The 26,003-nt window shown below is 40.1% G+C and overlaps 1 protein-coding gene across 1 annotated transcript; it reads left to right on the top strand.

Moving 5' to 3' along the window:
* Positions 1-1,688: 1,688 nt before the first annotated feature.
* Positions 1,689-25,998, top strand: tubgcp6 (tubulin, gamma complex associated protein 6). The gene is given in 26 exon segments (XM_018675981.2): positions 1,689-2,025; positions 2,379-3,184; positions 3,361-3,524; positions 3,747-3,960; positions 5,142-5,300; positions 5,652-5,773; positions 5,939-6,002; positions 6,097-6,206; positions 6,368-6,459; positions 8,474-8,613; positions 12,001-12,150; positions 12,788-12,869; positions 13,400-13,488; positions 13,785-13,900; positions 14,916-15,054; positions 15,177-15,237; positions 15,303-16,327; positions 16,329-17,178; positions 17,802-17,963; positions 19,804-19,972; positions 20,767-20,908; positions 21,701-21,895; positions 22,566-22,698; positions 23,368-23,581; positions 24,439-24,632; positions 25,419-25,998. Coding segments are annotated over 25 exon segments (5,664 nt in total). The 5' UTR covers positions 1,689-2,025; positions 2,379-2,398; the 3' UTR covers positions 25,511-25,998.
* The last annotated feature ends 5 nt before the right edge of the window (positions 25,999-26,003 follow it).

Below are 26,003 nucleotides of genomic sequence, written 5' to 3' on the forward strand. Positions count from 1 at the left end.
GACCGTTAGCATTCACATATACTAAATAATAGTTGACCCTGTGTTACTTTCTTCACTGACACAGACGAAACTAAGCTCAGCTTTGGGAAGAGGAGATACGGGACAAAAAGGGGAGACTGAAAGAAAAAGAGAAAAGGTGATGGAGATGAGAGAGGAAAAGCAAGTACTGTCCACTGTGTCCAGGACAGGATTATTATTATGTCCCTGTACTGTCAACATAAACAAAAACTGACTTGATTACTTTCAAACAATTTAGGTCTGATTACCACAGAGATAAATATTATTTGGTATTTACAGTGGAATCTATAGACTCAATTTAGCAACAGCACAAACTTAGCAGACTATATAATAAGTATAGTGCAATATATATAAACATTTATATTGAAATACAAAAAAAAAAAATAAAAAAAATATAAAATTACTGTAAGAAGAAAAAAAAATAAAGAAAACAAAAAAAAAAAAATAAAAAAAAGAAAAAAAAAAGATCAGAACTATACAGATTTATGCTGCTATTGCAGCTGTTTTTTTTTTTTTTTTTTTTTTTTTTTTTTTTTTTTTTTTTTTTTTTTATTTTGTGCAGTACAACCTTATAACGTTTTGTTGCTCTCTTTAGGCTGCCCTACTGCTTTAAACAACATGTCTGTAGACTGGGCTCCCACAGTTAAGCTCTTTTATCAGAGAGGTAAACCCATGTAAGATGCATTGCACCTATGAGAGGAGAGGATGAAGTCCAGAGACAGTCCAGAGCCAGAGCACATCACCAAGATGTTACATGACTGACAAGGTCAGTGAACTGTATTAAATTTTAGGGGTTGTGAGGTAATAAATGGAAGAGGAAAGAAGAGAAAACAAAGTTCTGATTCACAAATCTGCCTTCAGTTTTTGGACTGTTTCTCTAATATGTGATCTTTAGTGAGATATTGGATCATTTGAACATTTATTGCTGTGAAGCTGTTTGAGAAGTTTAGAGAGTAAAATCAGTATTTGGTGAAGCTTTTATCAACTCTCAGACATCTGAAATGTGACTCAGACCAAACTCTGCTTTTTGTAAAACGTGAGAAGCAAATCGGTTGTGAACTAGTGGTTTGAAATTTTGCAATGTGTGGTATTTAAAACCTTGTTGTATTATCTAACTCTGCAGCTAACCCTCAAAGAGCTTGGAGAGCTATGCCAGGAACCTCTTCTTGGGTCAAGGCTGATTAAGAACCTGATTAAGGCCATTATGCTACCATGGGTCAAAACCACTGATGAAGACTGCAGGCTTGGCAGTCAGAACATGTCAGGAAATAGGCCTAAACACCTGTCTCTATAAGAATTGTGAATTAAATGGAAAGTCACACAAAATGATCCTCTTCCCTCTGTTGTTTACGTGTGTTTTATTGGGAATTTTAGTGCCCACACTGCAAGCAAGATGAGAGAGACAAGGGATGGCTTATCAGCGATGGAGATGATGTTACACCGGACAGGAGTCATGTTTACTTGCTACTAAATCCAGGCACAGTTTCACGTTGTAGATGCTGAGAGTTGCCATCCATTCATCCTTTAAGGGCCACCGTACTATCGCCTGAACGAAGATAGCGCGGTCTTGTGATTGACTAACATGATTGACCAATCAGCGTGGCGACTGCAAAATCCTTAACCAATCATCGCGCGCTGAATGTTCTATTGTCCAATGACATGCAAGGAGGCAGATTCTAATTTTGTTAGAGCCCCGCGGTAGATGATGGAAGTTGAATGAAGCGACTAGCTAGCCTTTAGCTAGCGACAATAGCATTACACCATATTAACGCGATCTAATATGCTGAAACAAGAAACATCGGAACGATAAAGACACCGTTGGAGCTGCTTAGAGTGTCCATCCACTGGGCTCTGTATGCTTGACACATAAACTAAATAGGAAAGCCTACTGACCCAGGAGTAGCTTGCCTCAAACAAACGTTAGCATGCATAGGAAGGAGTCACCTGGGGTGGATGCAAGACTGAAACTGTCATCTGAGTCAAGTGATAACACGCCATCTCGAGAAGGTAAATCGAATCAAGCGTTGTTTTAGCTTGTGCATTGTGCTTGCAAATTGAATATGCGATTTGATATCGTAAACGTTAGCTCAAACAGCTAAATGTTGGCTAAGCTAGTTACCGTTAGCTTACGCTGGTGCAGTTTGTTTATCAAAACTAATGGTACGAGGTAAAAGGTGAAGTCTGGCGTAGAGGTTTTGGTTGGATTGTGAACATGTCTGGGTTCTGATGCTGTTTTAAGTCTAGCAAGGTCACTATGACATACTGACATCTGTGCATTGTATATTGCAGTTCTGAGTAACTTGTAATAAGAAAACATAGAAAACTTTTCCGACAAACAGCATTTTCTTTCACTCTCACAGGCTGAGGTAACAGTGGCACCATGTACCCGAGCCCCAATAATCCCATGAAGACCAGCTGCAACAGCAGCAGCATCACTGAGCTGCTGGGTGCCCTGTGTGACTGCAGCCTGTCTGGAGTATCATGGAAACGCAGAGCCCTGGGAGGAGTCTCAAGAGAAAGTTTCCGCAGAGCTCTCAAGAAGCGTGCCTATGGTGCCCTGCTGTCCAAGCTATTTCAAGATGGCACCAAAGGGTCAGCCTCAGGATCGAGTGCCACAGCTAATACACCGCCTAGAAACAAAGTTTTGATGATATGTTTTGACTTGCGGGTGGCAGGGTGCAGAGAGGAAGCAGAGAGGTTGGAGGAGCAGCTGGGGAGGCTGCCGGAGGGAGCATCCTCTGGCCTGAAGGAAATAGATGCAGTCGTCGAGCTCCTTGTGCACCTAGCTGGTTCAGCTCCTCCACCCCCTACCTCTTTCAGCAGGGACTACATGAGACGAGAGCGGCCCGTGCTGCGGAGGCCTCAAACCTGGGGCTACCAGAGCGAGGAGCTGCAAAGGCTAGAGGCCCGGGCATGGGGGCTAGTGTGTGGGGAGGAATGGGGGACTCTGGAAAGTTTGTTTGGAACTCAGAGGTTAATGGATGCCCCCCCGGGCACAGGGCTGCTGGCTCTGAGGACTAACTTGGAAACAGAAGAAAGGTTCGAGAAAGAGACCAGGATGACACTGTTTGGAGCACTGCAGCACACTCGTACTTCAGACATAGACATAAAACTGGATCTGCCTCCTATTCCCAGTAATATTGATGTAACTGGGATGGCCATCAGGGTAGGACACTATGGCTTACTGTAGTATCTAAGCTAATGCTTATTGTTTAGTTTGAGATGGTTTTGTCATATGGCCAGGTCTGTTTGAGAGTGGGTTCATACTTGTGCCATATTGATTTAAGTTTAAACTTCAATGATATGCACTGTTATCATCAGTCTCATTGGTTGTCTGTGCAGGTCCCCCCCTGTTTAGATCAGTCTGAGGATGAGGGCTTCCAGTCAGCCTCCAACTTAACCCCAGACTCTCAGTCTGAACCCAGCTCCATTCCAGACATTGATATATGGGAGGCTGTTCGTACTTTTGAGCCTGGAAGGCGGCGCTGTTGGGAGTCTGTTGGCTGGTAAGTGCCATGTCACTTGTGTTGCAGAAAGTTTAGAGCACCTTCATCACAACAATGTCAAATTATTTTCCAGAGTATGTGCTCTTGTTAAGAGCTGAAAATGCCAGTTGTTTGTTGTTGGTTAATTTGATGTTTGTTTGTTTTTTCATTAATTGATTAACATTAAGTCTTTAAAATGTCAGAAAATGTTAAAAAATATACCCATTTTGTCTTTACCACAAGCCCACCAGGGAAAAGGGAGTCTCTCTATCTAACAGAGGGAGGCAGGGAGACATTCGACCAGCTCTATCGTCTATGGGAAGGGGAGATGAGGGTTGTGAGCACTAGCACACCCTCTCCTGTCCTCCCACTACCCCTGGACTCTCAGACACAACTCGTATCTGACCTCCTCAATGTCCTGATTGGAGTGGCGTCCACAACCTTCCCTCTTAACCAGGTATATTTTGCTATCATCATTCATCAGTCTCTTAAATGCAATAAAGTGCAATTGATTTGTTGTTTTAGAGTTCTGTCAGACTGAAGAAATAAAAGTGAATTGAACTGGTAAAAGCACAGTGACAGCATGCAATTACTGAAAAAACACAAGAGAAAAGAGATTCAGACAAAGAGAATCAATGGACACTTTGTGCATATGTGATAAAATAAACCCAATTGATTTATAAAAGCAGATTACCTTGTAACATTGAAAAGAAAAAAGGACAAAAAATTGTCAAACATCTACTCAAGTCAGTCGTCTGGCATGATATGTTAAATGATACAGGAATAAATTAAAAGATTCCTAATGCCAAAAAAAACAAACCACCAGAGAGCTCTTCTGTTGCTTTATTGTTTCCCATTAAGTTTTTATATTTCCAGAAGATTCTAGTTATTTTCTTAGAACATAAATTGAATTGTAATTCCCTTGTTTACTTGCTTAACCCTCCTGTTGCCCTTTGTATTGCCCTTCATATTCCATATACTTTTTTCTTCTTACTATTATTCAAAAACAAAAGATAACCGCTTCAGAATCACAAATGTCATGCACAACAACAAATCCCACTACACACGCACACACGCGCGTGCGAAGGCATATTGTCGGCCACCGGGTCACTTTGACCCAGAGGACAACATGAGGGTTAACCCTTTATGTTGTCTCTCTAGCATACTTTTATCCTTAATGTGTAGGCTGGAACAGGATATGGACACAATATCATGAACACTTTTACAACATAATGTAATCCAATACAGTTGTCCTGCATCAAGTTTTACATCTGTTATGTCAAAATCTTGCTCAGATGGTCAGAGAAGTGTTTATTAAACTCTAAGGTAATCTTTGAGACTGTTGTTTGAGGTGGTGCAAAATATTATCTGTTATTTTTGTCCTCCCGGAAAGGTTCTGTCTAGGTCTCATGTATCCAGTTCTAATAAAAGAACCATGGGAAGGACAAAATAACAAACACCTGATTATGTAAGAAATCACCATGGAGGTGACTCTCTGACAGCCTCAACAAAAATTCAATAATATGAGCTTTACTAAGACAGTCATTGCTGCAAGGCTGTTTTATTGGATGTTATTAGACTGTACAGTTATTTATTGCATTTTGTTCAGCATCTGTAAATATGCAATGTCCTTCCCAGAGTGTTCAGTTTGACGTCAGGCCTGGTGTGTGCGTGTCAGGAGCCTCTCCGGAGAGTGTGTCTCGTCTCTTGGGGGAGCTGGCCCAGTATGGCACCTACTACTTGAGGCTCAGCCGCTTTTCTCTGCAGAGTGCTGACAAGAAGGGCCTGGTCTTCCAGGTGTGTTTGTACAAATAATCATCATTAGTACCACTGAGACGGCACATTTTACACCTTCTCCACACATATTCTGCATGGGGCAGTTGTTTTTGGGGCTCCATCTGAATGCATGGAATGATCACTTATATTGGAAATACGGTAAGAGGGGATCACTTAGTGGGCAGTATGAACAGCAGGAATATTTACAGGGAGCAGAATCAGTTTTAGTGCTCATGTTGAAATCTGATTATTATGAACCTATCATTTAAGTTTCATATGATTTATAATTTATTAATCTATGCACATGGTAAACTGAGCATTTCAGTGGTTTTACATTTACACAGAATTTAAAAAACTGTGTTTTTCTCCAAGGCTTTTACAGGTGGTCTGAGGAAGTATCTACACTACTACAGAGCTTGTGTTCTTAGCACTCCACCCACCCTCAGCCTGTTGACTATTGGCTTCCTCTTTCGCAAAGTGGGCCGCCAACTCAGGTGAGGCGAAATCCTTTTGTTGTTATGTTTTACTGTTGTCTGTTGTTCATTTCACTTTTGAACCTCAACCTCACCTAGTTAACGGTACATTTATCTCCTGACAGAGAGGCCCTGATGCAAAAATCATCAGATCAAAAAAAAATCTCTGCTTTCTCTTAAACTAAGGTACCTGTCAGAACTATGCTGCGTAGATGGGCCTTTGGGTGCAGGCCAGGCTACCTTCCCTGTGGTGAGTGCTCTTTTATCTGCAATATGTCATCCATCACGGCTGTGTTTAGCCTATCAGATGGGATGTCAGCTCAGTGCCATGTGGCTCTCCTCAGGGTGTTAAACTGATGTCCTACCTGTACAATGAGGCACAGAATAACTGCAGCAACGAGAACTATCCGGTCCTGCTGTCACTGCTGAAGAGCAGCTGTGAACCGTATACCCGGTCAGTCAATTTTCACCTCATACAGACCTGAGTTCTAAAAATGAAATAAAATAACCCAAGGACATGACTTTACTTCGCTGATATGTGGAACTTGCTGTATTGATCTTTTTTCTTCAGACTGTCAGGACTGTGCCTGACTGTTTTTACTGTGCCTCACTTAGGTTTGTGTCTGACTGGGTGTATAGCGGTGTGTTTCGAGATGTTTATGGAGAATTCATGATCCAGGTCAATGAGGAGTACCTCAGTTTCAGAGGTGAGATGACACACACACGCTGCTACATAAACACTTTGGCTTCAGTCAGCAGGTTCTGAAAATGAAAAGCCTGGCAGACAGATTGTCTAGCAGAAAAAAATAGATTTCATTACAGCCTTTATTGCCTGGTTGGATTTGTCCTTGTGTCTATAAAGGATGTCATGAAGTTATTGGATGATAATCAGTGGGAAACAGAATCAGCTACCACAGCTGTGGGGACCAGAGCCATCTCCACTCAGTAAGCCACGGGGACAAACACAAATAAATACTGTTCTTTTATTCTTGTCAGTTGGTAGACCATGCTGGGTAAAACAAAACCGTTTCTGAAATAAATGAGTTTCTCCTTAAATTTCCTCTCTTGTAATTGTCCTTGAAAAATCTGGACTGGCTGAATTCATTTTGTTTTTGCAGTTCAATTAATGACTTGACTCCTTAAGGAGTACAGAAGAGTAAAGTCGAAACAGGAGGAGATGAGGCTCACAGGGCAGATAAATACAGACCCATCTGTACCCTACAGGAAATGCCTGACTGACTGACTGACTGTGTGTTATGTTGCCTCAGTCACGCTTCTCTTCAATGATGTGTCCTATTTCATGTCTAGAATAGTTTTTCATTATCAAGACAAGATTTTAGAGATTTAAATATTTACTGTTTGTTAATGAAGATATTCATTTGTTAGAGCTCAAGTCAAATTTTTATTGAGGGAGTTACAAGTTTTATAAGCAGTTAAACTGTAGATTATTTTTTCAATTTTATTGATTAATCATTTGGTTTATAAAACATCAGTAAACAGAAAAAAGTCCCATCATAATATCCTAAATGTCTTGTTTTGTCTGACTGCCAGTCCAAAATTTAAAAAAAGAAAACTATGTTACAATAATATGAACCCAAGAAAAGCAGTTGATTCTCACATTCATGAGCTCGGAGCCATCAAATTTCTGTCATTTTTGCTTGTGAAATGACTAACGATAAATCACTTATGAAAATAGCTGCTAGGGTTTTTTTCTATCATTGCAGCCATTGTTGCACTAATAAAATGGTATCATATAATCATTCACTCCTGGGAACAAACCAAGTTAAGTTTTAGATTCAGCACCCCAGGTTGTTTTTTCAGCAATGCTCAACATGAACTGGTACCAATTTTTCAAATGTCATGACTTGATGTATCTCATACTCTATTAAACTTAATACCTGTTATGTTTTAAGGCTGTTGGTAGGACAAAAAAAATATTTGAAAATGTTACCTTCATCTAAGGCAAAATATCACTATATCCTAATATTTTATAGATAAAATTATTAATTGAAAAAGTAGTTGGCAGATTAATTGATAATGAAAATATGTTTTAGCTGCAGTGCAATAGTGAATTGTTTAGAATGATCTTTTTGAAATCCTGTTTCCCAAACAAGTACACGCTCTAATTGCTTCATTTTGACAGGACTCCATAAATATGGTTTTATATGAATCATTATAGCCTGTCCAAATACTGTATGTCATGCAACACCCCATTCAAGGTCGGACCATCACCTCGGCTTTGTCTGGCTAAGAGGTTCATTTGCTCATCGGCTACACCTCATCAACTCCTGCAGTGAACCTCTGCACTTCTCGTGCCTGCTTTTTGGAGGACACACAAATGTCATTGTTCTCCTCGAAGTCCGTCGGCCGGGGAAGCAATCAGCGGCTAAGCTTTCTTGGCAAGCCGTAGGCTTTCTGTAAAGAGCTCTGGAAGCTCAGTGCATTCATGTTCTCTTATGCTTTTTGCTTAGGATCACTGAGCTAAGCGCTAACAATTTCCAAGTGTTAATTCAAGCAGCCAGAGTTTTGCCATGCCCTGTAAGTCATACTAATAAGGAAAAGTTTTAGACCCAGCGCAGGCAGGGTATTACTCCACTACTATTACTTTTTGTACTTCAGTCATGAGAGAGTTGTACTGTTATCAGAGGCATAGTGGAGCAGCAAAACTACTTGGTCCAATTTGTAGGACAGTTTGTAACAAGCCTCTATCAATTTCTGTAGACAAACACTTCTGGATTCAAGGCTACACTCTGATCTCAAAGGATGTGGAGGATTGTGTTCCTATCTTCCTGAGACACATCGCCAATGATGTATATGTCTGCGGAAAGACCATCAACCTCCTGAAGATCTGCTGCCCACAGGTTTGTTGTACACATCCATATATTCTTATATTCTTAACTTATTCAGTACAAAGAGATTTTTGACTGTTGTATGTATTGAGTTAATTAAGCATATAAAGTGTCAGTCCTTAAGATTACCCTACCATATTAGTTTTTGTTTGTTTGTTTTTTGAACTGTTCAACCATTCATTGTACTGTATTGGCTTTGAGATGCACAGGTTGGCTTTGACATAGACAAAGTGGACACATGGACTCTGCAAATTATCCACCTGCCCCAACAATAATTCTACCTATGTAGAAATCCATACTGCCTGTGAGAGGTAATCAATACTGATGCATTATAGGTAGACAGGCCTCTGCAAAATATTATCAAAATACTATCATCAGTATTGTGATAAACTCTCTTGTGGTATTGAAGCTGGAATGTTTCCATCATTTATTGCCGATGTTTTAATTCTGAACTGTTCTTTCAGTGTAGACATTTTCCAGCTCTGTAAAATATTAACATTGCCTTTTTAAATATGTAATTTCCTCCTTGGTGACAGAGCTATCCTGATGTATCTGGGGGTGAAAAGATTAATCAATCATTTGAATGAAATAATTGATTAAGGAATTTGTCAACCATTCAGTGGTTCCATGTTCTTAGATGTGAAGATTTGCTGCTTTACTCTGTTTTATATTAATATAAACTGTTAAATAAGATGTTTGAAGACACCACCTTGGACTAGAATATTGGACTGGTCATCATTTTTCAGAGTTTTCTCATATTTTGTAGACAAATTGTATAATATAATTAATCAATCAAATAATTTCCATCATTTTCAAAACATCAGAAAGTGATGGAAAATATCCATCACAATTTCCCACAACCCAAGCTGTTGTCTCCAAATCAGTCTTTATTTTGTCCAGTCAACCATCCAAAACCCAATGATACAGAGTTTACTATCAGGAAAAGCAGAAAATTCACATTTGAGAGGCAGGAACAAAAAAATTTGCTTGAAAGATTAAGTAATCAGAATTACTTAAATTAATTAAAATAGCTGCTCATGAATTTTCTGTTGATTTACTTGATTCAAATCTAGGTGATATTCTATCAATATGTAGTATTTATAAGAATTGCCTGTATGATGATGTAACTGGTATTGTGCACTAAATATAGTCAATGTATCATCATGACTCATCCTGTGATTTCCAGCACTGCTGCCTGCAATGCACCCATATAAAGAGTTATACTTACATGAATGGACCCCTCACTGGGCACGAGGGCAGTAAACTTAGCAAATGAAAAGCTTCAATGAAGCGTTGAAGTTTTTATGTAATCTAATTGTATTCAATTTTCTCACTTCGCTGTGACACGCCTGCTGATTCACCAGTGCATTATGTCTTTTTATGACTCGACCTACCTGACCTGAACTGCAGGGTCCATGCTTCTAACTAATTGGCATTCTGTAACTACAACTCTGTTTCTCTGTATGCTAAGTTCCATTATTGTTGGGTTTGATTATTCTGAAACTGCAAGATGGCTACGAATACATGTGAAATTATGCATTGAAAAATGTGAATTTAGGAGATGGTCTTGCATTTGGATAATAAGTCAGTTTGTAGTAGCTAGTGATATTTTATTTTGCCTCTTTAAAATTGTAAAATGCTGCCACATTAAAAAATACAGATAACCTATCTAATGTATCCAAAAAAAGGACAAGACAAAGTAAAGATCAAAATAAACACTTATAGTTTTAATTATAGTAATACTAGAATTACTTCAAGGGGATACTATTACTTATATTGTAACATAAAACATAATTACATGATAAAATTGGACTCACACAGAGGCACAGTGAGTGTGGTTAAGATGAATGTTTCTTATAGAGTCAGTTAAGGGTCTCCATATATTGTAAAAGGTTTTACTCTTGTTTTTCCCCCGGTATGTAATTTTCTCTAGTGGCATGTAATTATTTGATCTGGGCTCCAGGGTCTTCATATTTCCATTGTCTGACACATTTTTTTGGCAATACTTATTGAGATTCTGTAAATTTACCAGCATATTAATCCCATGGATTTGTGATATGATATTACCTACATTTTGCCCAAAACTAAGTATTCTGGAGCAGGACCAAGAGGAATGTATAAATGTGCCATCTTCAATGCTGCATGTAGAGCAGAGGAATCAGAGAGTTGAGTTATATTTGTGTAATTTAGATAGAGTGATGTAAAGCTGATGGAGAAAATTTTAACCAAACGAATATAAACCTTGGAATTCAAAGTAGATATGACCCCATCTCAGCGCAGGTCAGTCCAGCACGTCTCATTCATATTTATTCCCAAATCTTTCTGCCTTCCTTGATTCATTGCAAGTTTGTTTTTGGATGCATCTTTAAAAATATGTTTGACTTTGAGACAGCTGGCACTGCAGTACATATTTTGTTATGAAAGGAACTTTAAGGTTGGTGTTGATGAAACTTCCACCAAATGAGATTCAGGCCAGGATTAACACTTGCGGTGGCAGGAAAATTAATTGAACCCAGTGGAATTACCTGCATTTATGTATAAATGTGTCTTAATATGTTCAGATGTTCATCTATGTTACAATAATGAACAAATATAAGCTATTTTAACTAAATACACAAAATCATTTTATTGTGCATCAACAAAAGCTGATTGGAGACCTAGGAAACCTGGAGTCCAATCAATGAAACAAGATTGAAAATGCTCCAACATTTTGAGCTTCCTGCTCACGCAAAGCATCTGCTGATGTGAACCACGCCTTGCAAAATAGGTCTCAGAAGATTTACAGTCAAGAATTGTTGATTTGCATGAAGCTGGAAAAGGTTACAAAGTAATCTCAAAGAGTTTAGATATTCATCAGTCTATAGTAAGACAAATTGTCTATAAATGGAAACAATTTAGTTCTGTGGCTACTCTCCCTAGAAGTGGGCGCCCTGCTAAAATGACTCCAAAGGCGCAACGCAGAATACACAATGAAGTAAAAATAACCCCGGAGTAACCGCAAAAGGCTTAAAGAAATAATTGGCACTGGTTAACATCCTAAGAATATGGCTGAGATGAAGCAGCTCTGTAGGGAGAATGGTTCACACTTCCTCCTGAACATTGTGCAGGTGTGATCTGCAGCTACAGGAAGAGCTTGTTTGAGATTATTGCTGGCAAAGGAGGTTCAACCAGTAAATAAACCCAAGGTTCACTCACATTGGGATTGCTCAATAAAGAAACAAAAGATTAGAATTGTTTGTGTGTTAAGGGTTTAAGTACATTGTCTTTATCTAAGCTTGTGAATTAGATGAAGATCAGATCACATTTTGTGACCAAATAATTCAGGTAATTCCCTCTTGTCACTGGAAATCTGTGAGCTTCCTTTGTGGTACTAAGTCTCTGTTAACTTTGTGTCCACAGCACTACATCTGCTGGTCGGAGCTGCCGGTTCCTCGCATTGCTGTCACCTTCTCCCTCCAGGAGGTGGAAGAGATCGAGAGGGACTGTGCAGTGTACCGCGGACGCATGGAGAGGATTGCTAAGCACAGCGCCATCAGCAGGGAGGAGCAGGTACTGACACACACACACACACACACACATTGTTCCTCGCAATCTGACATTTCTGTAATGTATTTTTCCATATTTTCTAGTCTGAAATTTCGTTAATATTGCCCCTTCTCAGTTTTGTCTGACAAGAGCCTAGGTCAAATTTACATAAAGATATAAGAATGTGTTTTATTTGCAGTGAATATTAGTAGACATGGCAGTCAACATGGTGTATTAACTTAATAAAGACACCATTATTTCTCTGCTAGCTGACTTAAATTGATTTTTTAAAAGCAAGGGAAGCTTAAACTTCAGAGAGGGAAGGCAAACCTGCAGTAAGACAAGTCATTACACAGGGATTGTCCTTTAAAATAGAGAGAGAGGAGTTTCTTTTTTTTTTTTTTTTTTTTTACATAACATGATCCATGATTGTGACATTGCCCCTCAAGTATGGAGAATTTCAGCAGCAAGTCATTAAAATGATGCAGCTGAAGTCTGGGGCTTGCACGCTGCATGATTTAGTGTAACACCCTGGTTTGTATGGCCTGTGTAGTGTGCACTGCTGGCCGTGCTGACTGGCAGGGGTGCTGAAGGAGAGGTGAGCTACAGGGCAGGTGGATAGATCTTTGTTAATGATGATTTCTTGTCTGTCTATTGTTAGGCTCTGCGTACGGAGCAGGCACGCCAGGAGCTGATCAATCAGGTCAGAGAGTCAGCAGCCAAAACCCTGGAGAGCATCCGCGGTTAGTGTTACTCACACATGCACACAGCGAGTATAATTTTATATAGTGCTTGATGTACATGCACAACCCCACCCAGCTGAGTTTACCTTTAACAAATGGCTCAGCTCTGCCTACAACCCACATTCGCTTGTTGACTCTTGACCACGAGAGCTTTCTTCAGCTTCATTCATTCCTCTCACAAGATCAACAGAGATGCACAGGGGCAATTGCAAATGAGGAATGCTTTGAACAGCTTCCAGTACTACAGGCTGAGAAATCTAATCATTGCTCACACAGTTTAGCAAACTCCTCGCATCATTTATTACTTCAAAAGATGTGTGGCAAACTTTGGGCGGGGAGGTTGTTGGGTGGGGGAATGTCTTGCCTAATGCTCTATGTGTGTCTTGGCATAGGCGTGTTTCTGTGAGACAGATGGTGATGTTGTTTTGTGTGTGTGTGCACGTGAGAGAGAGAGTGAGAGACAGAGATGTTATGTGCTTTTCTGTGTGGGGAGGTAAGCAGCCCACTGTTATCTCCCTTGCCTCCTGCAGGGCGCCAGGTGTCACAGCGTCTGGCTGAAGAGGCCAAGAAGAGGGAGCGTTTCGAGGAACTGAAACAGCACCTGGAGCAGGAGCAAGAGGTAGTGAAGTGTGTTTTAAAACCATGCATGTGTTTACAAGAGATACAAGATAGTAAGCATGTGACCAGAGATGTGATAGATGAAAAGAGACTGCAAGAAAACTAGGCAGTCTGTTTATTTTTTATATCTTCAAAGTAATTAATGTCAGAAAGCATGACCCCATCTGTTGTATCAGAAATTTTAGAAGAAGAATTTAATTTGAACAAAGATTTGGATTAATAAATTTCAACTGCAGTCTTTGTGGCCTTATTTTAGAAGCTGAAAGAAATATTGTGTGTGTTTGTGTTTGGCACAAGTGGCGAAGTGCAGCCAAGAAGAAGCAGGAGGAAGATGACTTCAGCTTTGCCAGAGAGCTGAGGGACAGAGAGAAGAGACTGCAGGCCCTGGAGGAGCAGCTGGAGCAGAGAGCCAGGTCTCACTGCTTTTACAGCCCCTACTAGAGATGTTAATGTTTTATTGATGATTGATTAATCTCTGTTAAGATTTTTTATTTGATCTAGAATATATTAATTATGTGCAAACATGATGGGACATCAATTCCATTCTTGTGGGATATTTCAGAGACTGGACTTGTGCCAAATTTCCGGGATGGGATGACTGTTTGATGCTGCAGCATGAGCAAATGTTATGAGAGCCTGTAATGCAAACACAGTGTTTGTGGTTTTCCATATTAAGGCTAAAAGCTGCCATTTAGATTGACAGCGTGTTGGAGATCAGGCTTTACCAAAGCTGAAGTGAGCACCTGTCATGTGCAGCTTTTCATTCAACCAGTTACCTCTACACCCTTGTAGTATTTAACCCTTGTAAAGATTCAAGATTTAAATACCTAATTTTTTGGGGATGTGATATTCCATGTCAGGTGTAAAAATAAAGCTTTTATAGATGAGATGGCTGACAGTGAGATAAGAACATTGCTCAAAATTTAAGTCAAAGCCACCACAGATCCTGAAAGCATATTTTCACACCGAGACATATGGCAGGCCTAGTATGCTTTACAGCTCCTCATAAGCACATGCACATGAGAGCTTAAGTAGATGATAGACTGATTGCTGGATTGTTTGCTTTCAGATTTGAATGTAAGTTAAGTGTTCAAATAATTCACAATATTTATAGTATGCTGTGGAATATGGACAGACAAAAATTGCATCACCCATATCTGTGTTGAGGAGGATTATCTTCCATGTTTAAGAAGAGATATTAATATTTTGTTGCCCTAATCTAAGCCGAGAAGCACCTGCTGGCTGAATGGCCAAGGGGGTGGGGGCAATCCCAAAATTTAACGTTACGTTTTATCTTCAGCAGCCACGTGTCCCATCTCCATGTGCATGACACTTTCCTAAACATGCATTAACAGCAGGTTGCTCTGGATAAGACCCTCAGCTAAATTATTCACTTGTAACTTGCGTGTTTCTTCTCTCAAATTGTAGGAAGGAGCTCATTGCTCAGTACAGCCGTCTGTCAGAGGAAGCAGCCCGCAGAGAGAGACTGGCCATGTGGAGGGTGCAGCGAATAAGACTTGACGAAGCCCGTGCTCAGTTCTTCATCCATGACAGGCAGCAAACTCAGGTTTGTAATAAATTATCGTAGAAGAACACACACAGAAGAAAAGGTGAATATGGAGATTCTGTTATCACGTAAGGCAAATTAAACAATTTTAACCAAAGCTCTTATTTCTTACTTATTTCCAGGCAATACTAGAGAAATATCCCTTAGGTCAGGTGAGACCTCCTGTGGAGGTGTTGCCGACCTGTTCCCTCAGCACGACAGAGTGTATCACAAGCCACGATTGGTATGACAGCAGACTGGTTCTTGAGCACTAACCCAGTTTTTTTATGCTCTCCTAAATCCTTTACACATTCTTACTATTAATATCTTCTCTTAACAGGAATGTCCCACTCAGGAGCCATCTGAGCAACAGCCAGCTGAGACCCAAGGATCTGCTGCTTCATCATCACCACCACCACCTGACCTATCTTCATCCACCCTCACCCCCCTTACAGCAGACCCTGCCCTCATTTCTGATGAAATTGATATCAATGACTTTTTACCTAAATCACCAAATCCTGACAGTCAGCAAGTGGATATGGCATTGGAAGAAATTGGGTCTGACCTAACTGAAGTGTGCCATACAGCACAACTAGTTGACTATGACTTCAGTGCCCCCTTTAGTCCACTTGAGGGTATCACTGGCCAAGCCTCGGTTCAGCCACGGCCGCGCTGGGGAACTGCAGTTGACTTGAGCCAAAACCACCCCTCTTTCTCTCACATCCCCATAGGAGAGAATATGTCTCAAATGCAGGAGAATGTGCCCAAAGCCAGCCCTTTTGGTCAAGTTTCCAAATCCAGCTTTCCTCTAGGACAGTATACCCCTGACGAGGAGCTCCAAAATACATCTAAAGCCAGTGTTTACAGTCATCTGTCCCAAGCCTCAGAACAGCTAGTAGATGGAAATGGTTCAACCACAAATGACAAGCAAGAGGAAGTTGCACCTATGGCAGAAAGGGGGATTTTGGAAAGTAAAGTAGAGGTAAAAGAAGATGAATCTACAAAGGAAGATGGTGTGGTTGCTACTGCCCCCTCCACTACAGCAGGGCAAGACCTGGATAATGGTGACCACAAAGAAGTGACAAGTGTTTCTGACTGTGGTGGGGTGAAGTCGCTTGAGACAAACACTGATGGTCATGTCTCCAGTGCTCACCTAAAAGTTGGAGAGATGGTTTCAGATGTTGTTGCCCCTCAGCCACTACTCAGTGTCCATGGTCACTCCTCTGATGCTCACATAAAGGTTGGACAGTTTGTATCAGAGGTGACTGCTCTTCTTCCATCTCCTAATGTCCATCGGTCACGCCTCAGATTCCCACATCAAAATCGGAGAGCATGTTTCAGAAGTCTGTGCTCCTCTACCTTCCTCCAGTGTTCACCGTCACTCATCTGACGCTCACATTAAAGTTGGGGAAAATGTTTCAGAAGTTGTCGCTCCTCTTCCTACTCCAAACATCCATGGTCATGCCTCAGATGCCCACATCAAAGTTGGGGAGCTTGTTTCAGATGTAGTTGCCCCTCTGCTGTCCCCTAATGTTCATGGTCACAGTTCAGATGCTCATATCAAAGTTGGGGAAAATGTTTCAGAAGTTGTTGCACCACTCCCTACTCCAAGTATCCATGGTCACTCCTCTGATGCAAATATAAAAGTGGGTGAGTTTGTGTCCAACATATCTGAAGCAAGACCTCGTTGGAGTAAGCATGGGCACGCCTCAGACTGCACGCTTCAGCCAGGTTGTGTGGTATCTGGAGCTGAACCAGCCTTGTCCCCTTTGCCTGGAAGCTCTTATGGTCACTCCTCAGACTCAACATTAGGTACTGGATGTGTAGTTTCAGGAAATGAACCCAAACCTTCTCCTCTACCTGGCAGTGAACACGGTCATTCCTCAGACTCTAATTTAGGCACTGGATGTGTTGTGTCCAAAAGTGAACCGCTTCCATCACCACTACCAGGCAGCGCCTATGGCCATTCTTCTGATTCAGCGTTGGGTGTAGGTTGTGTGGTGTTGGGGACAGAGCCACAACCCTCTGCACTACCAGGCAGTGTTTATGGCCATTCATCAGATTCTTCACTTGCAGTTGGATGTGTAGTGAAGAGCAAAGGAAGTGGATATCAGCAGAAAACAGAGGACCAGGAAGATAGTAAAGGTATTGAATAATAAGATATACAGTAAGGTCATGATCAAATAAGATGTAAACTTTTGATACCAATGAAGTACAAACTGCTAAATTAATCATTACACTTTCTGGCACTAATTATACATAATTGTCATACAAAGCTTAGTGTTGAATTTGAGGTGCTGCAACTAACAGTTATTTTTATTATCAATTAATATGATGATCATTAATTGATTAATCGATAAATTGTTTGGTTTAGAAAATGATAAAGAAAAATGCCAGTTATGGTTTCTAATTCAAAACCTAGAGATATTCCCTTTTAATGATGTAAAATCCTCATTTTACAGAAATTGAAACCAGAGAATTAATTACCAAAATAGTTGCCAATTAATTTTCTGTCCATGGACTAATTGATTAATCAGCTAATCATTTCAGCTCCTAATGTTTGCATGTAATCATTATATATAGATGCACCATTGAAATTTGTGTCAACTGACTCTGCCTTTGCATTAAAATGTCTGAAAAACCAAAAGATTTTTCCAGGCTTGGAAAGATAAATATGGTAGCTTTTTGCCCTGACCCTGTGGTGTTAAGAATAGTGCCTAACAAATTAAGATGTCACTGAAAACTGTGTTCTGTCTATGTCTCTTTAGGATCTAAGTCAGAGAGCCCTGGTGAGCAGCTGGCTGAGGGCATGGGGTCTTGGGCAGCTAGCTTTGGTTTGTCCCCTGGAGAGAAGTCTGAGCAGGAATACCTCTTGGCTTTGTCCACTCAGTACCAGGTGGAACACTACGAAGATTGCTACAACCTAATGGGTGAGTTGAAGTCATATGTGTATGACTGGCTCAAGATTAATAGTTCCCTTGTATTATATTTTATATAGGCAATGTGATATTGAACACATTAGCACTTTTGTGCACATTAAGCACAACATATACATTACAGACTCTAGACACAATGGTGTCTAGCTGGTGTGTAAGGATTGGATAAGAAATAACATTGAATGTCTAGTTTTCTTTGCACTGGAAGTTCAAAATCAGAAGTCAGTCTGTCAGTAATGACTGTGTGGTGTGTCTTAGTCACACACTAGCTAAATTGAAACAAAATAATATTTGTCCACGATCTGATGGAGAAAGTTTATAGACAACCATTACTGGATGTCAGCCAGACTGTTCTGATGAGAAAAAAGATAATTTATTCTCAGGGATCTACAAGTACATATTTAGCTACCATTAGCATAACAATGAAAAGAGACAATGTAGCTACAAATAATTGCCGAAATGGAGCGTGTGAACAGAGAACAAAAAGGGATCCAAAACAGAACCTTGAGGATGTGGAGTTATATCATGTAATAGAACACTTTTAGACAGGAATACAATCAGTTAAAAACAGCAAGAGAACAAACTATTGTTTGCGATTGCAAGTGCATGTTTTGTATAAGGTTGTTGATTATCATATTTAAAAACTGATATAAAGCTTTTTTCAGTTTGAAAGTAAACTATTTGATAAATTTAATGAAAAGAAATCATTTTATATTTTATCTTGCACCTTGTGTCTAAGACTATTGCCTTTTCTTGTACACAGAAATTACATGAGACTAAACCTGTGGAGCACTTAAAACAGCCTAACCCATTCTTGTAGCAATAAAACTGACTACAGCTTTCATCAGGAAAAATAAAATGGGCCCTGATCTTATTCAAGGATGTGAAAATATTTATGTGGTGAGGTTGAAGTAACCTAATGAGAAATAACATCTTTTGAAATACAGAAAAACATCAAGTCGAATTGCAGAGAAATGAAAATGTTACACCTTACAGTGGTGGAGCTTAGTTTGTGTAAATTTAAGAAAGCATTTTCATATGTTCAGGAGTGATGCATTTCCTGAGGCTGTTAAATAATTACTCCATCAGCAGGCACAGGGTTTGCATAGAAAGCAGTGATATTTCATAAAGGTAGTAAGTCTGGTTTATGTTTGGCTTGGATGCATCATGGCTCGTTGAAGTAATATCCTGTCTTTTTCACTCTGCGTTTGTAGTTCAGTCATGCTGCTATTATTCATGCCGGCTTCCAGGGTCTCCATGAAATCAATCAGAATCTACTCAGCCGAATACATCTTCCACACCACTGATCAAAGTCAAGAGCTCTAATTATTTAGGCAGCATTACTATAAATATAGGGGGAGGTTGGACAAAATAATTGGAACAATTTGCGTATAAGACCTTTCAGTAAATACTACCTATTATGATGCTTTTAAGTCTAATTTTTTTGGCTGTGTCAGAGAGGGGTTGATTCAACTCTAAGGTCATTTTAAGGCTGCTAGTTTCATGTTGCAGTTATTTTCATTATTACTTAATTAATTGTTTAATTATTTTCTCTATTTAGCTCATATGAGTTAAGTAATATCACAGTAGACCAAGAAAACCAGTGAATATCAACATTTAAGAAAATTGGACTTTTGGCATTTTTACTTAAAAAAACTAGTTTAAGCATTTGATTAATGTTTCCAACATGCCAATGTTGCATCATCCATTCTGGAAAAGTGTTTATTTTAAGTCTTGACTATTCTTACCATTTTTTCTTTGTGGTATTTGAACAAGCACCATTTCTGCAGTAATATTTATTCAGCAACATACCTGTCATCTCTGTCTCACGCAGCTTCATCCCCCGAGTGTCAGCTGCTGAAGCAGGTAACTCGAGGCCCCTGGGGCCTTCCTATGGACCCCACACTTCGCAGAGCGACAGACACAACCGCAGTCCAACTCAGTGAGATGGTTTCCCTGCCAGTTCTGATAAAACACTCTGTCACTACCCCGCTCATCACACAGTGAGTGTCTGACTGGAAGAAAACTGCAGGAGTGGGTCTGTTTTGTGTCAGAGAGGCATGATATTTATAAGTTAAATTCAAGTATGAGTTTGGGGTTTCTGAGAAAGACATATGCTCATTTTACCCATGAAACCAAATAGTACTTGTAAGAGAAATGCAGGTGTGAGATTTTTCTCTGATCTCTTGTTATTTTTCTGCAACTTCAGGCCACTTAAACTGTAGCTACATGCGTATTCTGCACTGCAGGAATAATTGAAATTCTTATTACGTTCCATCTTTGTAGGATTCTTTTTCTGTTTGAAATTCCATCAGAACTCCAGACAAGATTGTCAGTCTACACCTACAATGTTTCTGCGCACTATGCAGTTTAGCCTTTGTATGTAAAGAAATGGCTTTCTCATCCCTTTCTGCACACAGAGAGGGTGCAGTATATTTAGCGTTGGAATTCATAACTCAAAATTTTTATTAACACATTTTTATCCCACGCTTAGACGACACAGTGGAGTTTGGCAGAGGTTTTCAACCCTATTTTTATCTCTTCCCTGCTGACTTTTCAGTAAAAGAGAACATTCCCTAAATCCCACACTTATAGAAATGTAAATTGCGTAGGAATAATTTAAAGTAATGGGATGGAGGAAGGCAAAACACAGTTATACTCCGCTTTTTTCAGAGTTGATGTCTATCATTCTCACAACCTGTATCAAATTTGCAAGTCAGCATAATTTTCTGACTCTTGTGTCAAAACTTTTCTCTCCTCATCTTGGCCATTTCTCTCCTCCACCTTCCATCCCCAGTGTGTCTTTGGTGAACAAGGCAGTGGTGGACTACTTCTTTGTGGAGCTTGGAGTGGAAAGACACTTTGAGGCTCTGCGCCACTTCCTGCTGATGGAGGATGGCGAGTTTGCACAGTCCCTCAGTGATCTGCTCTTTGAAAAGGTGATGATCTTTCAGAGGTGTCGCTGTCATGGTGCACATTCAGATTAGGTTGATAGGTGGTATTTTTCTACAGTTTATTGCATTTTAGGAGAGGACAAGAAAGGGCATCTTCAAACTTTTTGAGTGCAAATATACTGTTAGCATTGCTTTCAGCTGCAGCAGGCAGCTGTTTTCAGCAAAAAATGCTCTAAAAACCCACTGTACACTACCTGCCAGGCACCAAACAGCAGACTTACACAGTTACTGGGTAGTTGGTGAATATAGTGTAGCGATAAGGTGAAAGAGCCAGATATTTACCCCAGGAGTTGAGGAGGAGTTGGTGGATGCAAATAGACTCCAAATAAATGTTAAGCATTATTGGTGCTTAAACTTGTTAGTATTTTATATCTGATTCCTCTGTGTGCCTGTTTTTGCAGCACATGGCATGCCAGATTTCTATACCACTTATGTCAAGCTCAAGCTTCCTGGCATGAAATAACAAGCACAGCTTTTGCTACCACCTTGGTTCGGTTCTGCAGAAACATTCCTGTACATCTGTCTCTTGAGGCCCATGAAACAGAAGGTTTTTGTTCCAGCCAAAGACTACACAAGCTGATTTCACTGATTAGCACACCATCAGTCGGAAAGGGAACTAATCATTGCAATCAGCTACCCGTATTGTTTGTTTGGAATGAAAACCTGCCAGCTTTTAGGCCTTGACAGCACATTTGAAACGACAGGTGTACAAATATAGGTAGTTATTCTTGTTTGACCTTTTATTTGTTTATTTTGACTGATGTCTCCTTCACCCAGATGGGCAGTGGGCAGACTCCCGGTGAGCTACTGACCCCCTTGGTCCTGAACTCCATTCTCAGTAAGGCCCTGCAGTATAGCTTACACGGGGACACCCCCTTGGCTGGCAACTTCACCTTCGCCCTCCGCTTCCTCCCAGAGACCTTTCACCCACATGCCCCCGACTCTCTCAACTGTCTGGAGCTACGCTACAAGGTAAGGCCATGTGTTTTAACGGAGTGAGTATCAGTGTGTACGCTTGCTAGGGTGTGCTTGTTGCTACATGACTGGCAGCTTAAATGTGACAACCTGTCATGTTTTGACAAATTGCTCTGGGTGTGGAAAATGAGCTTATCACGCACTTAAATGGTTGAACCTTGTAGATTGATTGGAGTTGGGTCTTTTTGATGACATGCACAGTGACTAATGCTGCACATATTGTCCTCTGCTCTTGTTCCCGCCTGTGTTTGTCACCCTCTCATCTCTCTCATGACTGTTCCCCTTTCCCAACTGAATCTCCCATCTTCTGCCTCTCCTGAATCCTTCCCTCTTTTTTCCCTTTCTTTATCTCTTTCCTCATGTATCTTGCTTCACTTTTTTCTCTCCCCATATCTTTCCCCCCATCCCTCTTCGCTTCTACCCCCACCACTCTCTCACCACTCTGTCTTCCCTTCACAATCCTCTCACCTCCTTTAATCAACGTCTCTGCATTCACACCTCTCTTTGCCTCATCCGTCACTCTCCCCTTTACCTGTTTTTCCCAACTCCTGTTTCACTTTCCTTTGCTTTCTTTCACACTCAATCGCTCTCACACCTTTGCACACTTTTTTCCCCCCTTTCTTGCCTCGGTGTCTCTGTCTCTCTTTGCCTCCGTGCCATCTCCCAGGTGGACTGGCCGTTGAACATCATCATCACGGACAGCTGCATGAACAAGTACAACCGTCTGTTCTCGTTCCTGCTACAGCTCAAACACATGGTGTGGAGCCTTCGCGACGTCTGGTTCCACCTCAAGAGAACAGGTGAGAAAATGGGAGCAGTTGATTCCAGCTGAGCTCAGACTCCACCTTATCTCTGAGAAGGAAGAGTTAAAATTCTTCCTGTTGTGTTTCAACTGCTCATGAAATATTCATAGAGGGGAATGTTGCAATTCCTTTATGTTTTATTTATACAAAGCACATCTCATACCAGTGGGATTGTTGTAAAACTGTGAGCTTCAGTGGGTTAGATAGTATTGATCAGCAAAAGCCTGTGTACAGACTACATAAATGGATTTCCTAATGAGAAAAAAGCAAAGTATTAAAGTATTAGAGGGGTGTAAACTTAAGTGATTATAACATTAACATTACTGATTAGATGGGACAAATGTGGATGATTACTTAATCCACAAGCAGGACTAATAGGACCACAATCAAAAGACAAACTGCATGAGAAAACAATTATCATAACTTTACCCTCATCACTTATTCATGTGTATTGATTTTAGCCTAAAAGTAAAAAATGACAAATGCCTGATATAAGTTTTCAGAGCACAAATTGCCTTTTTTGAGAGGCAAATAGAAGAAAAGAGCCCAGAGATATTGTATTTACAATTATTTTACAATTACATGATAGAAAAGCAGTCACATCTGAGAATCATAGGTTCATAGGTTCATTTTCCAACCTTGTCCCCTGGCTTTGTTTCCTCTTAGCACTGGTCAAAGGAGCGGGTCGCTCGGTGCAGTTTCGTCAGCTGCAGCTATACAGACATGAGATGCAGCATTTTGTCAAGGTGATCCAGGGGTACATCGCCAACCAGATCTTGCAAGTGTCCTGGAGCGAATTCACAGCCAAATTGGCCACTGCCAGCGACCTGGATGCCATCCACCGCACACATGCAGACTACCTCAACAGAGCCATCTTCAGGTGAGGGCTGGGATTGCACGTCCATGTTACAGTATTTATTGCAATGTAATGCTTGGTGTCATCTCTGTGCACAAAATAGTTGATGTATGGATATCAGTCTAGTGCCAACCAACAATTATTTTCATTATTGATTCATCTTCCATTATATTCTTGATTTATTGTTTGGTCTATAAAAGTTGGAAAGTTGAAAATGTTGGTGTTGCGATCATATGAAATGTTTTGTCCAATCAACAGTCTAAAACTTTAATATATTCAACTGTAAAAGCAAAAATATTTCATAGCAGCATAAGCACCATAGAAGTTTTGTGACTTTTGCCTTAAGATTGGTTTAAATGTTTTCTTTCAATTAACTAATTGTTTAATCAAACAATAGTCACAGCTTTCGATCTCAATAATCTCAATACATCGAAATCAATAACTGCAACCCTAATGGGTACAACTTTACAGGACCCTGGACCCTTCACATATAGAGGAACTCAAAACTACATGTTGTCAAAGGTGTTCTGCAAATTGTTGACAGCAAAACTATAATTTAACCAGCAGGATTTTAGGCTGCCACACCACATGCAGGGGAGTGAAATAATGTCTTCAGGCTCTGTACATGCACAGCAAGTTGAAGTAGCACACACTGCACCCACAATTTTATACAAAATTGACTACTCCTAACAAGTTAATTAAAATTCCAGCTGGATCTGAGGCTAACTTTTGAACCCGATGAATGATTTAATTTCATTAGGAGAGGTTGTCACTATCACAATTTTCTGTGTGTAATTTCAGGCTGTCTCAAAAGTCATTTCAAAGTTCCTTGTCATGTTGCCTAAACTTTGCACTCTCCCACCTCTCTCATGCTTCCCCAGGGGTTTGCTGACAGAGAAAGCAGCTCCAGTCATGAACATCATCCACAGCATCTTCAGCCTGATCCTCAAGTTTCGGGCCCAGCTGATAGCACAGCCCTGGGGCAGCCAGCAGGGGGAGGCAGTGCACCCCAGCTTCATTGCTATGCAGCAGTCATACAACACCTTCAAGTATTACTCTCACTTCCTTTTCAAAGGTAAGGACACAGAATATTGTTTCACAGCTGAGTTAATGAAAATTTAGTCTGTTTATTTGCATTCTGTCACATTTAAATTCTGGGTAAGGATCATCAGAGTGAAGCATTTCTGATCCCTTCTTGTTATGATAACTCTCAAACATATTTTCATTAAGCAGTTTGGTAACGATTCAGTTGTTGCTCCAGGTAACAATTATACACACACACACACCCACACCCTTTGCTATTAAAACCACTCAACATTAAATAAGTAAGTGACTGAGGAGGCAACAATGAGACTAGATAATCCCACCTAAGTTACTTGCATGTCTTTCACTCATATTTGTATATATCCAATACTGTGAAATTAAATTAAATTAATTGAATTAACATATCAATTTGACTAAATATAGGAGATTCATTAAGTTTACAGCTGTATTTTAATGGTTGGGAGATTTGTTTTCTTTGCACTTACAATGTGTGAGTCTTACTTTATTTGCTGTAACGAGGCTCAGGGAAATTAGAAAATTCTTGTTCAGGTGAGCTGAGGATGGTTAGTGAAGTATCTGCTTCTAGATTAGATGTATTGACTTAAGAAATAATGTCAAATATGCTAAACAAAAAGGGTTGAATTTTAGAAAAGGGGAGTCTGTAGTATATTGAACTGAATTAAACAATGTCCTGTGTAGTTTGAATTTGTATGGGTTAAAGCCCTTCATCTTTCCTTTATACATTAATAATCAGTGTTGCACTGGTTTTGGAGAAGTCAGTACACAGATTTAACAAATTCCTCTGTTCTTCTCACAGTGGTGACCAAGCTGGTTAATCGAGGCTACCAACCTCATCTAGAGGATTTCCTCCTTCGCATCAACTTCAACAACTACTACAAAGACTCCTGAGCTGTGTGCTGGTGTGTGTAAGTTGTACATCAGCTTTAATGTCACAATTTCACATAAGATATGCTACTTGTTAAATACTTGCCCAATGAACCATTGTGTACTATGAGTGTTTACATTTTTAGAATCCCTTCTAAGAGAAAATACAGATACTCTGAGGTATATGATAAATTATGCTTTCCTGGCCTTCGTTGCGCTAAATACATTTATAAGGCATGACTTTTACATTGAATCCACATTAGGCAATCAACCTACACAATGTACGGATTTGAGCCACATGCCTGTGTGTTTGATTAATTAGACTGCTTCTAAAATCTGTATGCTGCCAAAATTTGCAATTGAGATGAAGCTATTGCCTACTGTAATATCTCCCATGCTCAGGTGTGCCTCCAGCTGTGTAGATTTTGAGTGGATATAAATTAAATGTCAATTATCTGTAAATATTAGAGGAAAATGCTTTGTTTAATAAATGCTCTATTCTCTGGCCTTAATCCTA

The sequence above is a fragment of the Lates calcarifer genome, linkage group LG10 (assembly GCF_001640805.2).
Source record: "Lates calcarifer isolate ASB-BC8 linkage group LG10, TLL_Latcal_v3, whole genome shotgun sequence".
Taxonomy (NCBI): domain Eukaryota; kingdom Metazoa; phylum Chordata; class Actinopteri; family Centropomidae; genus Lates; species Lates calcarifer.